This window comes from Parambassis ranga, chromosome 3 (assembly GCF_900634625.1).
Source record: "Parambassis ranga chromosome 3, fParRan2.1, whole genome shotgun sequence".
In the NCBI taxonomy this organism is placed as follows: domain Eukaryota; kingdom Metazoa; phylum Chordata; class Actinopteri; family Ambassidae; genus Parambassis; species Parambassis ranga.
In genome coordinates, this window is record NC_041024.1 from 19,297,210 (window position 1) to 19,312,691 (window position 15,482).

General features: G+C 39.2%; 3 protein-coding genes across 5 annotated transcripts; 1 reads left to right on the plus strand and 2 right to left on the minus strand.

Moving 5' to 3' along the window:
* Positions 1-1,434: 1,434 nt before the first annotated feature.
* On the minus strand, positions 1,435-2,753 carry LOC114433505 (leukotriene B4 receptor 1). The gene has a single exon (XM_028402121.1). The coding sequence runs from the start codon at positions 2,621-2,623 to the stop codon at positions 1,541-1,543; it is 1,083 nt and encodes a 360-aa protein (XP_028257922.1). The 5' UTR covers positions 2,624-2,753; the 3' UTR covers positions 1,435-1,540.
* Positions 2,754-3,154: 401 nt separating this feature from the next.
* On the minus strand, positions 3,155-4,726 carry LOC114433539 (leukotriene B4 receptor 1-like). The gene is made up of 2 exons (XM_028402169.1): positions 4,677-4,726; positions 3,155-4,333 (listed from the first exon to the last, which is right to left on the minus strand). Exon 2 carries the CDS (start codon positions 4,251-4,253, stop codon positions 3,237-3,239), a length of 1,017 nt encoding a protein of 338 aa, XP_028257970.1. The 5' UTR covers positions 4,254-4,333; positions 4,677-4,726; the 3' UTR covers positions 3,155-3,236.
* Positions 4,727-5,981: 1,255 nt separating this feature from the next.
* Positions 5,982-14,299, plus strand: LOC114433197 (E3 ubiquitin-protein ligase AMFR-like). Of its 3 annotated transcripts, XM_028401623.1 has the most exons (14): positions 5,982-6,133; positions 6,667-6,975; positions 7,060-7,152; positions 7,284-7,448; positions 8,540-8,692; positions 8,937-8,977; positions 9,387-9,519; positions 9,629-9,762; positions 9,852-9,962; positions 10,075-10,271; positions 10,352-10,455; positions 10,596-10,730; positions 10,907-11,097; positions 12,259-12,415. In XM_028401623.1, exons 2-14 carry the CDS (start codon positions 6,721-6,723, stop codon positions 12,413-12,415), a joined length of 1,869 nt encoding a protein of 622 aa, XP_028257424.1. In that variant the 5' UTR covers positions 5,982-6,133; positions 6,667-6,720. The 3 variants fall into 3 exon arrangements, with proteins under 3 accessions (XP_028257424.1, XP_028257425.1, XP_028257426.1); XM_028401624.1 differs by lacking the exon at positions 5,982-6,133 and having other exon boundaries at positions 6,721-6,975; positions 12,259-14,299; XM_028401625.1 differs by lacking the exons at positions 5,982-6,133; positions 12,259-12,415 and adding an exon at positions 12,141-12,258 and having other exon boundaries at positions 6,721-6,975; positions 10,907-11,203.
* Positions 14,300-15,482: the final 1,183 nt, after the last annotated feature.

Consider the following 15,482-nt stretch of genomic DNA (forward strand, 5'->3'; position numbering starts at 1 on the left):
TGCAGAGTCACTATTTTCCAGCTGAACCAGTCTGACTATATGCAGACAGATAAGCTATAGATGCATAAGGGTAATCCACCACAGCAACAGGAGAAGACATGTTTCTCTTCATGACATGACATACAGAGATTGTTAGGTAACCTGTGGTAGAAGAGGTACAGCTTTTAGAAATCGCTTTCTCAGATAAATATTCTCCACTTATTTGCAACTGTCCAAATAGGAAATTAATATTTGTATGAATAGAAATAGATAATAAATAATAAATACGAAAAGATATACTAACCTCAGACTTGCATAATCAGTCAGTCAAACTGCATGTGAGCCTGACAAGTGCTGCATAACACTTCAAGTGTGTTTAAAAACAGTGTTGTTTGTTAACTTATCATGACACAGCAGCAAAACCTAAAACCTACCAAAGACAGGCAGTTTTAGATAAAGTAGAAATATAGGAGTGCAGAGGTTACCACAGTGGTCAGTTGTCCTGTGCTACTTCCTCATTCTGTGAGAAAATGTTTAGTATGCCTCAGAATAAGTTTTCTTGTGTGATCTCATCTTTGTCACATCCCTTTCTCTCTGTAATTTTCCACTGTCAAAGTCAAAAAAAGAATGAGTCACTAATATTAAGAGGATCTGGTGAAATAACAAGTGCTGTCACAATGATAATTCTATGTTAGATCATCATCACAACCAGGTATCTCAGACTGTTTAGCATACTCCAAATGAGTTAATGTGGACTGGGCAGTTCGTCCAGATAGGGGAAGTGACAGAACTTGTAGCTATCAGACCAAAGTGGAATCATGTCAAACATCCATGTCATAGGCAGCTGTCACTGCCATCTGCTGGTTGGTAAGTTAATGGAAATATTTTTGTGTTGTCATGGCAACAGCCAAAGCCATGATGGTATACAATAGTAAATTACAGGTATTTGTGCATTAACAGTCATTTCTAAAAATAAGTAAACACCCTTAGTTGACATTGAGGGTTTTTAGGTTTCTAGGACTGTGACAAACAGTAAGACATGATTCCGCTTTCTGCTGCTCGACAAAGGGAACATGCAGTTTTTTGTTTGGCAATCTTTCTATTGAGAGGAAGTTGAAAGCATGACTGATGTCTGTAGTGGGACCGAAGGACATCTGTTAGCTAATATGTCATGATCATGGCCGGATCTTCATCAATACATCAAAAATATGAGCGCAATATTTCTCTGCAGCAATCATGTAATAAGAATAAGACCAAATATACTGTCAAATTAATCATTTACAGGCACCTAAACAGTGCACATCAGTATCTTTACAAAAAGTACATTAAAACTTGTTACGCATCATTATTTATACTTTTCAGTGTTAAATGGCATCATTCATTCAATAAAAGACAATAGCTGTTTTATAAATATATGTAAAAATGAGATGAGTGTCATTTAGATAAACTCAGATATTTCATTCATACAAAATTAGCTTTATTTCGGGCTAAAGTACAGAAATGGAATCAAATGACTATAGTATACACAGGACTATCTACACAGGCACCATCCTATACATTGTTAGGAATTATTATTTTCACACATTTTTATTAATATGTCCATCTGGTCTTTGGGCTCAGACACACACTGAGAGCTGTTGGTCTGATTGCCATGTCTCTTGGACACAAAGGACAGCTCTCGATTGCCCTCACCTGGGGAGGTGCTGGAAATATGACGGAAAAGCTTTTGGATGCCAGTGTCACGCAAGGAGCTCCTGAAGGAGCGAGCCGCGAACATGTAGAGGATGGGGTTGACTGTGCTGCTGATGAAGACCATTGCTCCGGCGATGAACGCCATGGTGCTCCTGGCACTTTCCAGATTCTGTGCTGTATCACTGAAGGAGTCCTCAACGGCCAGGATGATGAGCGAAAGGATATTTCCAATGTGGTGAGGTGTCCAGCAAATGGCAAATGCAACCACTACACTGGCAATCAAAACAGTGGACTTGCGTTTAGATTTGAAAGTCATCTGAGTAATCCGACTGCACAGGCAGCCATAGCAAACCACGAGAATGGAAAAAGGTATGATGTATCCTACTAGTGTCTCCAGCAGCACACACACCAGCTCCTGGGTCACAGAGCTATACAGACGGTACAGGCATTGCTCCTCACCAGAATCCTTCCCAACAACTTGAGTTGGGATGACAGGTATGCTGAACAAGAACGCTGCAGTCCACAGGGCCAGCAGCACTTTATTCAGAGCTTGTTTTCTCTTCCACTCAGCTGAAGCGAAGGGATAGCGTACAGCCACAAAACGTTCCACGCTCATGAGAGTGATGAGGAACACACTGCTGTACATACAGGCGTTGATCATGAACACCATGGCTTTGCAAGCACTTTCTCCAAATACCCAGGAGTGGACCAGAGAGTAGATCCACACAGGCAAGGTGATGAGGACCAGTAGGTCTGCTGCAGCCAGGTGCAGGATGAGCACCACAGTATGGGAGCGCTGCTTAACATGCCTCAGAATAGTCCAGACCACAAGCAAGTTCCCAGGAGCACCGACCACGAAGGATAGGCCCAGAATCACACAAGCCACTGCTGTCCCATTATCGAACTCCTCTGGGGCCATTTCCTCTGAAGACAGTTCATCTGAGTAGTTCATGGTGTAAGAGTATGTGCTGACTGTGGCGTCTGCATGAAAAGAGAAACAAATTGCTGTAGAAGCAGGTCTTCACTTCCCTTTTAGGTATTTACTGCAGAGGAACAAAGTTTCCACACAGGGCTTTCTGAGACACTGAGAGATGATTCATGCATGCACCATAAGCTCCTTTTCACCTCAGGTCAAGGATAAAGGAACAGATCAGTTCAATTATATATGTATATGTATTTTTTAAGATTTAACATCTCTCAACATATAATCACAAAAACCTTGGGGCTCAAGAATCCTACTTAGAAATCTAATGTCTGACTATCAGGCAAATATTAAAATGTGATTGCTTACCCACCATTTTTTTACACAAGGAAGAATAACACTGATTTATACTTTATACTTTTTTTTATTATTCATGGAGGATAACAAACACATCAAAATAAATTAAATTACTGCAGATGAAAAAAGTTAAATCTAGTTATTGCTACATGAAGATTAAGATTTAAGTCAATATACAACAAGACTGCAAATAATCTGCTCCTAGAATAGTATCTTAAGATGACAACAACAACAATTTTTTTTTTTTTATTACCATATTTTCAGGGTCATATTCATAGTATTTGTTTCAGTTTGAGTCAGGCATCATCTCTTCCTGTGTACGTGCTGCCCTCTGGCCGGTCTCCTGCTGTACTGACAGCTCCCTGAGCTGTTTGTTTGTGTGAGTGCCAATTTCCCGGAACAGCCTGACTAGTCTGAACTCCTCGAGGCTTCTTTTTAAGTTCCTTGCGAAGAGGACGTATAAGACAGGATTCACTGAACTGCTAATGAAAACAAGGGCGCCAGAGCCAAAGACCACACTCCGCGGTACACATTCATGTTCTGTGTCTGATCCTAGGATGCATACCATATCAATGATATTGATAACGTGGTATGGCAGCCAGCACATTATGAAAGCAATCAGCACAGCATTTATGAGAACCATGGATTTAAGTTTCGATTTGAAACTCATTTTTCTGAGCTGTGCAGCTACCAGATAGTAACAGATACTAAGAATAATGATAGGAACTGCAAAGCCTGCCAGGGTCTCTAGGCATAAAAAGATGATTGCAGTGGTCATGGAGCTGAACTCCTTGGAAAGGCACTGATTAGTTCCATCACTTTCATCAAATGTCTGGGTCATTAAAGCAGGTAGTCCGAGAAGAAAAGCAAGGGTCCACAAAAATACCAGATATCTGTTCATAGTGTTCTTCGTGTCATAGCGCATCTTCACAAATGGATGACAGATGGCTAGGAAGCGCTCCACACTCATAAGAGTGATGAAGAAGATGCTGCTGTACATGCACACACTGATAATGTACACCAAAGCCTTGCACAATGCCCCTCCAAACACCCAGGTGTGCACAAGAGAGTAGATCCACAGAGGCAGGGTGACGAGGACCAGCAGGTCTGCTATAGCCAGGTGCAGGATCAGAACCACAATGTGAGAGCGCTGCTTAACATATCTCAGGATGGTCCAGATCACCAGCAGGTTCCCCGGGGCTCCAACCAGGAAAGACAGACCTAGGATCACACAAGCTACTGCAGTCCCGCCATCGAACTCGTCAGAGGCCACTGGAGGAGGCAGCTCAGTTGAAGGCTTCATGTTGGATGTAAGTGAATAGAAGTGCTTTACAAGCAAAACTTCACTTCCCTTTTTGGATAAACTGAACAGAAACCAGGTTTCTAACATGACAACAGATCACATAATTAATGCGGGTTCGTTCCCCATCCAGGAAGGACAACCTCCAAGAAACAGATCAATTCACTGACATTTGCTGCTATTTATAGAATTACCTTAATACTGTGAAAACCATATCCAATTATTAACATGATTTTCTATAAAAGGCCACGACTTTGCACCACTGTCACCAGAACACTTTATATGTAATTATATTTCTTATAACCTTGAGTGATTCCACATATCCAGAACAGACTACAACATTACATCACATCTTGCTCTTCCAACAGATGAAAAAATAAACACAATTCAGTATAGCAGAAAACCATAAAACAATAGTCACTGTACCTGCTGCATTAGTCGAGGTAAGTTGAAAAGAACATGAAAATCATTTTCACTTTACTCACTCAACTGAACTCAACTTCACATTTGTAGCCTAACACTCCCACAAACCTTAACTTTGGACTCGTACTTTTACAACTCCATCTGTTGAATTGATTTGAATAGTTAATAATTAGCATCAACTTTTTACTCTTTTAACTTAATTAAGATAGTCAAAAAACAATCTACAGCCTACATCACTGTATAGCACATTTTATCTAATATAAGCCTATAAATCCATCACTAATCTAGGTAGAGTGTTCCTGTGATGTGATCTTGTTGTGGACTTTAGGCAGAGTGACAGGAGGTAATAATGCTTTTACTTTCAGTTTTACTGGAAAGCAATCAGTGTGGACTGCTGTAATGGATAAAGCTTGTGATTTAATTATGTCGTTGGCCCATAAAACTTTACTCATGGTGTTTTCCATCACATTGTACAGTAATATCTAAAGTATATTTTAGGTTGATGAAAACACTGTTTTTTTTTAGTTTATATTTAGGTTTTTGAATTATCACTCTTCTAACATGTGACCACGTCTGCCTAAAATTATATTTCTCTCATTGTTGTTTTCCTTCAACACATACATTATTTGTTCCTTTTAGAAAAATCATACTGTTTTTTCTAAAAGGAACAGAAGCCTTGGATATAACATGTTTTAGATGAATGAGAGTCTTTACAGATGCAATTAAAAACAGTTAAACCACCATGGTTACCACCATCACTAAATTAGAAACAGCGCCCTCTACAGGAGTTTAGGTGAAGAGCATCACAGATATTCTGACAATATATTTTTCGTTTAAACCCACCCTTTAACTTGAAAAAAAATGTATTTAAAAACTTTATAAAAAGTTTACAAAAGTAACAGTCCAACCAGGTATGTATTTAAAACACACGTTTAATGGGGATAAAGGGGATCATCAAAATAAAGCAGGATCAATGTTAAACTAACTGTATTATCTATGTTCATATTTTTATTTTTATATATTTTTATATATCATATTTTTATTTTGTCTATTTATTTTTGTATTTATTTTTGGTATTTTTGTCTATACGTTATGATCTCGATCTAAACTCATTCACTCACCTACATAGTTTAACTCGATTTAGAAAAACAAAACTAAAGAAACACAGATGTATTTATTATGTATCGTTAGTTCTCAGTGTTTAATGTAACATTTAAATTCAACTAAGAAGGTTTTTTAGAAAAATAGATTTTAAATTGCTGTTACTTTAAAGTTGTCATGATGACGTTGTTACAATGCGCAAACAGAAAGCCTCCCCTCAGCCAGCTGCTGTCTGCTCGGTGAAATAAACATGACGGTGTTGTCAACTACGATGTTTTCGATGCAGCAGCGCTGAAAGTACAGCAACGAATACAACAGGGGACGTTGGATATTGTGATTAACTAAATTTGCGACGAACTGTAAGTGACGGTTTCATTCAAGCCTTGGGTTTGTTGTTTGCTAACTGATGCTAGCTACGTAGCTAGTATTTGCTAACAGTAGGCTAGTATTAGGTAACGTTAGCCAGGTAAATAACTAGTGTTAGGGGCGTAAACTCATACTTTTTAGCATTGGCTCTGCGATGGTAATGCATTCGGAATATGTCGACCTGTTCGATGGTCGACTAACTATTTGAATTTCCTTTGGCTGATGTAACAATATTAGTTTACTTCACCGTTTACAGTTTAATGCGGTAGTAATTCGCAGCTGTGCTTGGCTATAGGGAAGTTAGCCTCGCTAACATGTCCGCCTCCCGTTTGTCTTATAACTTCTTGAAAACTAGCAAGATAATGTTACACTCGTGTCCCAGCTGGCTAAGTCATTGCCAGCATATTGTTCATGTTAACACGAATTAGCCATGACCGCCTTCATTGTTGTATGTGTCATGTTTGCTTTCGTGTTTAGTTTGTTTAAAGTTCAGTAAAGTTTGGCTAATTCACCTCTGCCTTTACAGGTTGTTGGACTTACACCATTTTAACAAGTGAAGAGGTGGACCATAACCACCACAATGCCTCTGTTGTTTTTGGAGAGGTTTCCTTGGCCCAGCCTGCAGACCTACACAGCACTGAGTGTGGCTTTGCTTGCTGGAAGCATCTTCAGTGCCTACACCACAGTAACGGATCCGGGGTTTGGGGCCTTGGAAACAGAGGAAACACAGGCTGCTGCTGAGGTGGAAGTAGAGCATCTAAACAGTGATATTGGTAACACAGAATTGGCAACCACTGTGTTGTGGTATCTTGTCACTGACAGTCTCTTTGTATGGGTGAGTGTCATTCACATTAGGATTTTGCAAGGGGATACAGGGGTTACAATATCTAACCTTTCTTTATTCTCTGTGTTTCTGTAGGTGTTGGTCAACACATTCTGCTGCTCTTTGATGCTAATTGCTAAAATGATACAGTATGTGGTGTTTGGCCCACTCAGAGTCAGTGAGAAGCAAGTGAGTCTTTGTTTTTAGTACTGTTCAAATGACGTGTGAGATTGTTCTGGGGACTGAATAACCTTTCAGTTTATACTGTGTGTAGACCTATCAGGAAGAGATGTTTCATTTGCTCTGTATTTATTCCCCAGCACCTCAAAGATAAGTTCTGGAACTTCATCTTCTACAAGTTCATCTTCATCTTTGGTGTACTAAACGTGCAGACAGTGGAGGAGGTGGTCATGTGGTGTTTATGGTTCTCCGCCCTGGTCTTTCTGCACCTAATGGTTCAGCTCTGCAAAGACCGTTTTGAATATGTAAGTATTGTGAAGTGCCATTGTTGTTTTACACATTTTAATGTCCCAAAGCATGGCATATGGTTACCATGGGTGCCCTGTAAACTAAATTTGCAAAATTATTGATTTTTCAACATTGTTATTCTGCCTAATGTACTCTTACTACAATTTTTTATGATATATTCGAACACAAGACTGGAGCATTAATATAGACTGGAGCTTGGGCCATGTTGTAATTCATACTGTGAGTTGCTCTGTCACTAGAAATGACAATAAGCAAGTGTCAGACTGAAGAGCTTCATCACAACAGTGTACATTAAGTTCAAGACTTCTCTGTGAAGACAAGCTGGGATGCAAGCAGAGGCCTTAACCTAGATACGACTGGATGTATATTTTCTGTGTTGTGTATGGTGTAACATTGGTGTGTGTGTCTCATGTACTACCTGCAAGGAAAAAACTCATTTAGTAATCTAACACAACGCAGACAGACTACTGAATAAACTGTCTTGTAGGTCTTTATGGTTTAAACCGTAAACATGATAGTCCAACACCTACATTCTTTGTAACTGTCGTAACTTGAGAATGCAAGGTTTTAAATAGCCTGGAGTAAAATGACACCTGATTGACAAACATATACAGTCTACAGCACCCTTTTTAAAAATGTGGGCTGAATGTCCCCCAAACGTCTGAGTGTAACTGTACTCTTTTCAGCTAGGGATCTATTAATAGGTCCTTGTACTGGCATGTTTGACTACTGATACTGTTTCAGTTGCTACACTCCTGTATCAAATAGTGTGTGTGGAAAACAAAATATCAAATTTAATCACCATCCTGCAAGTAGTGACATCTAAAATAGACATTTACTTTGTATGCTTTTTGCAGTGTAATGACACAAGCTTACAAAGTTGTGATGTGCCACAATTGTTTAGTCAACCTTTTGAAGTGATGGAATTGAAGATATAAAATGAATTTGCCACAGCATAGTGCTTCCTGCTGTGCAAAACTCAGTGTTCAGTGGGAATAACCACCTTTTAAAGAACCTACAGCCATTGATAGCGGTGACACTTATGACACAAGGAAGCCAGGATACTCATGACTTTTCTTTCCTACAGCTGTCCTTCTCCCCCTCTACTCCCATGAACAGCCATGTGCGAGTTCTTTGTCTTCTGGTCTCCCTGCTCCTGGACTGCTGTGGCTTGGCTGTGGTCTGTGGTCTGCTTGGAGCTTCTCATGGCATGCATACTCTCTCTTTTATGGCAGCAGAGGTGAGTACCTGGAGTCGCAATATTGGTCATTAGCAAAAATCCTGTAGTATGCATCTCTAGTCTTTTGATCTTATAGATATTAACTATTAATACATTACATGCATGAAAAACACATTTGTAATGAATCCACATTGAAATGATTTATTCACACTGATAGTGTTTGAATGTATATCTGTATTGTTAAATTTGTCTGTATGGAAAACAGGCTGCAAGAGTTCACTTTCATTGGTGCTTTTTTCTTCAGTGTCTCCTGGTGACTGTACGCACTGGCCATGTCATCATGCGGTAAGCCTGTTTAAAGTCTCATTACACATGCGTGCAGTGTGGATGACATAGCCAGTGCAAATTTAGAATCAGACTAATCTTAGTAACACTATGTTTTCTTCTGCTGCCAATATCTCTAGTGTGAATGGCTCTGTTGTATCAGAGAGGGTGAATGGGTGTTTTGTCTTGAAAAATCTAATAAGCCATGCTACTTGCAGTTCTCCGGCCATATATATAATATTATGTTCTTGGTTGGATTGGATTTGTTTAGTTTGTGTGATATTTTTGAATAACTACTTGTAATCATAGGTTATGATTTCCATAGCACTAATACCATACATATTTGTCAAAAAAATGTTGTTATTGTTCACACACTGTTCTAAATATTGCCAGTAGTTGATACCTGACAGAGCTTTGCCACATTCCTCAGGTACTCCATCCATCTGTGGGATTTGAACCATCCAGGAACTTGGGAGAGTAAAGGAACATATGTGTACTACACAGACTTCGTAATGGAGCTGGCTATGCTCTTTTTGGACCTCATGCACCATATTCATATGCTGGTAAGATGAGTATGACTGAATACGTTTGTATGTTGTGAACATTTTCGCTGTCCCTCCATATTTTGCTTCTCAAATCCTCCACATTTTCTGTTGATGTTTCTCTCATTAGCTTTTTGGTAATATCTGGCTGTCCATGGCAAGCTTGGTTATCTTCATGCAGCTGCGGTATCTTTTCCATGAGGTCCAGCGCAGAGTGCGCCGACACAAGAACTACCTTCGTGTTATCAGCAACATGGAGGCCAGGTGATAACATAGCTTGTTGAAGTCTTGAATTCCACTTTGAGCATCATTGATTACATTTTCCCGTGCTGTGTATTTACTACTTTGTGTAGGTTTGCTGTTGCTACTGCAGAGGAGCTGGCAGCTAATGATGATGATTGCGCCATCTGTTGGGATAGCATGTTGACAGCACGCAAACTCCCCTGTGGTCACCTCTTCCACAAGTAAAGAAGTTGTTGCTTACATGCACATACCATTTTTTGTATTTTAGTGTCAACATGTTTATGTAATGAAATATCATAATAACACTAGTTACTTCTGTGGTTGTGTTTTCAGCTCTTGTTTGCGCTCATGGCTTGAGCAAGACACATCGTGTCCCACATGTCGGACATCCCTTAACATTAGTGGGGATGGGGGCCAGGCGAGAACCCAGCAGCAGGGTGGGGGTTTGGAAGACAATATTGGCCCAGTTGGAGCCCCTCCAGATGCTAGACCACATATTAACCAACACAACCACTTCTTCCACTTTGATGGCAAGTCTCCCAGCAACAAATCCAACGTCAACACTGACGAGCTGTGGCTGTTACTTAAAATCCATACATTTTTGTCACAGGATCTCGCATTGCCAGCTGGCTGCCCAGTTTTTCAGTGGAAGTAATGCATACTACTAATATCTTGGGTATGGCTCAGGCCAACAACTCCCAGCTCATGGCCATGGTGAGTTTTTTTTTTCATTATCTTTATAGGAGATTATCCACACATAGCTGACCTTTTTTTATATTACTTGTATTCAATATTTTGTCAACTATCTTTTTCTAAATCAGTTTTGTGGCTCTATGCTTTTGATGTCTCAACAGGCCCATCAGATTCAAGAGATGTTCCCCCAGGTGCCCTCCTACCTTGTAATGCAGGACCTGCAGTTGACCCGTTCTGTTGAGGTCACTACTGATAACATCCTGGAGGGACGCATACAAGTGCCATTCCCAACACAGGTCAGTCAGCTGGAGGATTAGATGTTCTTAGAAGCGGTGCTTTGTTTTTCCATCACCCTTGTGAATTGACAACTGACAACTCTGTGTTTGACTTCTTTATTTCTGGGTTTCTTAGGCCTCAGTATAGGACAAAATGCAACAAAGTGTTACATATAATGATGGTGTTCATTCTGTAGGCCATAGAGCGTGGCCCTATACAGGTGACCCCTTCACCAGATGAGCAGGCAGGGCCCAGTGGAACTGCTGAGCAGAGCCTCACTGAGTCAGACAACATGGAGATCAGAGGAGGTCGCTTCTCCAAATCAGCTGAGGAGAGGCAGAAGATGTTAAAGCAGAGGAAAGAACAGCTGCTTCAGCAAGCACGCAGGTCTGCACACCACAAACTAGAGTTTACATACGTTTCTTTTTTTGGTTGCTTTTTGCTGTTGCCCATAAAATGGATGTTTTGTCACAAGGAGGCAAGAGCTTAGCCAGTGTTAATTTTGGCAGCAATTTCGGATTTAGTTTTTATTTTAGTCTTGTGACTAAAATGTCATTTGATTTTAGTCACGTTTTAGTCATCAACATTTTTATAGTTTTAGTCTAGTTTTAGTCGACTAAATATCAAATAATTTTAGTCGACTAAATCTGCCGTGGATTTAGTCGACTAAAATTCTATGATATATATTTTTCATGAAATATTTAAGGTTTGATTGTGCAATAAAAACAGGCACAGCTTTAACTTGTGTTATTTGAAACAAACATCTCTTTATTTAATTGCTATTACCTTTTCACAAAAGCAGCAGTGAACAGTGAGCTGCTCTCCCTGAATACACTGTTCAGTCATGACCTTCTTCATGAATCCTCCATAACTACAGCAAAACACTTCAGTGACAACTTAGAAACAGGTCGCATGCTGTAAAACCATCAGCAGCGGGGTCTTCATTTATAGATTTTGTCACGTGTATCTTTGAACGGAAGTTAAGACGACTCGTCTGCAAATGTCGCTTCAGGTTTATTGTTTTTACCGCTGATAGTCGCTCCGCACGGTTTGTAAACCGTCTTGATTGTCTTGAAATTAAACGTGTCTGTGTGTCTGTTCTCCTGTTTTGTGTGACCATGCATGAGTACGCCTTCTTCCAGCATCGCGGCGCAACGTCCTTACACAGAGAGAGCACTTCTGATTGGCTCTCTGCCGCCGTCTCCTGATTCGTCCCTCCCTTTCCACAAACAAAATTTGCTCTGATTGGATCTCGTCTCCATCAATAATTTCGTCTCGTTTTATTCGTTGACGAAAGTGTCAATCCATTTCGTCTTCGTTTTTGGCACCACGCGTTAGTGTTTATTTAGTTATCGTCTCGTTTTTATCAGCAAAAAAAGGTTGTTAACGAAAACTATGACGAAAATGATTCGTCAACAAAATTAACACTGGTAGAAATCATACAAATTGAACTCTGCATGGGAGGTTTTAAAAAACGAAACAGAAAAGTTTGGCTTATATCATCCCTTCAGATCATTGTATCCACACATGTTGTCTGTTTCTGTGTAGGAGATATTTGAACAAAAGTTCGGAAGATCAGGATGAGGATTTGCCTGGGCTGGAGGACGACACTCTTCCTGATTTGGACTTAACTGTGCTGAGACGTAGAACCATGGCAGCAGCTGCAGAGAGACGCATACAAAACCAACAAGACCCTGCACCCTGATGATGAAGAGAGTCTATACATCATCATCGCGAGAGGCACTGACAGCTATTTCAACTATTCCCCACTGGGTGATGTCAGTGGTTAACATGTCTTCAAAATTTAATTGAAAAGCATTACAAACATGGCCTTTGGACTATTTTGGCCTGCCTAGAAAAAAAAGTGAGACTATTGTAAAATGGCCTCCCCATCGCTAATTCCAACCTGAGTATTTGGACAATTATATAAAATTGATGGGTGCAAGTATTGGGTTGCAGTGCCCTTCATTTATGTGCCACGCATTGTAGCCACCAGCTTCAATAGACAGTCACTGTATGTCATGATTTGGATGGGCTGTCAAAAGTGAGCATGCTTTGCATTCAGAAGATGATTACCAGAAGATGATTACAAGAAGAAGAAGGCTTGACGGTGTCATTATTACATAACGTGGGTCTTTGTTTTCCTTTTATCAGACGATTTTTCACTTGTTTTGCTCGTGCTGGGAAACGCCGTGTTCTGGATGGAGAAAGTCATCTGACCTATCTGTGTTGTTTTATCAGTTTCAACTGTGAATTAAGAGTAGGCAAAATAGCACATTTTATTTCTTACCTCGGAGTAAGAGAATGTCACTTTAGTATTGTTCAGCCTTTCTGTCAGATATGAATGTTTCTATCAAAAATAATGCTGCAAACAAAGTGTTTTTGACCCGCATGGGTTGTTCTGTATTTAGTGTGTAATATCACCCATTGCAAGTAGTTTGCGTTTAGTTATTTAACAGGAGGGGAGGGGGGGGTGGGCATGTGAACCTTTTTTTTTTTTCAAGCAAGGGTCCCTTGAGATGCATAAGCAACAAAGACAGAGGTGTTTCATTTTGTTCATGTCCAGTGGGCAGTATCCTTAATGTCTTTCTTAACATACTTTCTGCTGAAAAAAAAAAGTTTTTTCAAGTCATTTGTTTCTATCATTTTAGAATCTGCAGCAGCTGGACGTACTGCTTTGTATTTTGAATATATTTTGCCCTTCTTTCTAGAGTGAAGAAATAGAGAAGTTACATGCATATGCAGCAAAATACTTTTAAATACTTAACAGCAAATCCAGTTGACTTTTTACTCAATACTTATGCCTATTCTGCAACCTGAGTGACTGATAATGTTAAAGACATGTTTGAAAGTTTTATTTGTGCATACTTTGTCTACTGACAGAGAGGATTACATTACATTGAAAACCTGTACCAGCAGGGAACTTTACTCACTCTGCTCAAAGATCTTATTTTGATAAGAGACTTCATAATCTGACCCCTTGTATCTTTTTAGGTGTTGTTAAATTTCTCTGAACCTGTAGCTGGCTGACATATCAAAGGACACAAAGATGGAGACATTATGTATTATAAATGTTTATTTTCTCTTGTTACAGTGCAACAGGCAGTTTGGGCTAACATATGCATGAATTTAGAAAAGTGCTTTTGTTTCCTTCCACTTTATCCCAAAGAACAGCCCACAAACTTCCACTAAAAACTGAAGTGTTGTGACCTTTACCGTGTGTTCCTTTTATTGCTAAAACTCTTGTTTTTGGGGGGTGTTGAAAGAAGATTTTGGTTTTAGATTTCAATTCGTCAAAATCTTGAACAAAAAAAAAAGTGGACTGAGTTGTTTCATCTTCAGTTTGTCCATTTAGTTAGCAACTTTTAAAATCCATGATATATTTTCCTATTCATGGGTTACCTTTCATAACCATTATTTCTAAATCAAAACTGAAATCCTTTTTTTTTTTTTTGACTGAGCTTTCTTGTATTTTTGTGCCTAAATCAAGAAGGGTTCGGTTATGGATAATTTCTGTAAATCTAGTTTTTGTAAAATATGTTAATACAAAACACTCAATAAACAGAGCTTCTACAGCTTTTTAACAAACTGCAGGTTGTATGGTTTGTTGTTTGCTTGGGCTTTGATTTGCTGTGAAGGAGGACAAAGGAGCAGAACAGTTGATAACATCAAAAAAGAAACAAGAATTATTGATCAGGGTAAATATTATAGAAATTAATGTTTACTTATCTTTTGCAGCCCTGCTGGAGTTTCTGTAAAAAAGAACAAGAAAATATAAGTTAATGAGTGAACTCAACAATTAGGAAACACTTCTTACTTATATAAGTTCTCATAATAATAAAATAAATGTTCTTATCTGTGTTGGTGGTGTGTGCTTCTGCTGCTCTTCTCTCTAAAGGAGGATGAAGAAGAAGAACAGTTAATAACATCAAAAATGTAGAAACAGGAATTATTGTAATTATTGGTAAATATTATAGAAATTAATGTGTACTTATCTTTTGCAGCCCTGCTTGCTGAAAGAACGAAAATGAGATGATTATCAATGAAGTGAACATAACAACACATCAGTGAATATGTGCTAATAAAATACAGAATGTTCTGTAAATATGAACTTATCTTTAGAAGAAGAGGGCTCACTGTACATGCTGGCTGTCTCTCTGGGTCTGTCGCTTGTTTCCCGTTCTCCACAAGACAAATAATGAAAAAAGAACATTAATAATGTGACTTATTGATGTGTGTAGAGAGTATGAAAACATCACAGATGAATGTATACTTATCTTTTTGAAGAAGAGGGCTCTCCATGCATCCTGACTGCTTTTCTTCTGGTCTTCACATCTCCTCTCTTTCTGAAAGACAAACGTCAGACAGACAAAACTTTTGTTTGGTAGAACTTCTTGTAAACTATGTAAAATAATATAATCTTAATCTTGATAATCATAACTCACAATGCAGATGGTGTCTCCTCCTCAGCCCCCTCTTCTTCTTCTTCTTCCTTCTCTTCTCCCCTTTCCTAGAAACAAAGTGCAGAAACACAAAGGAAGCAGTTAATACATTTTCTGGAATTATGTGAAATAAATAACAAGTATAAATTATTTTTTAAAGTCTACTATACAATACCATCATCAACTTAAAATTGTGTGTGTGTGTGTGCGTGTGTGTGTGTGCGTGCGTGTGGGGTCACAGTCTTAGGGGTTTCGCTGGTGGTCCATCAGGGCTGGTCTTCACGGCCTTCCTCCTGGTGCTGGGTGAAGACTGACATCACTACAGTGCCA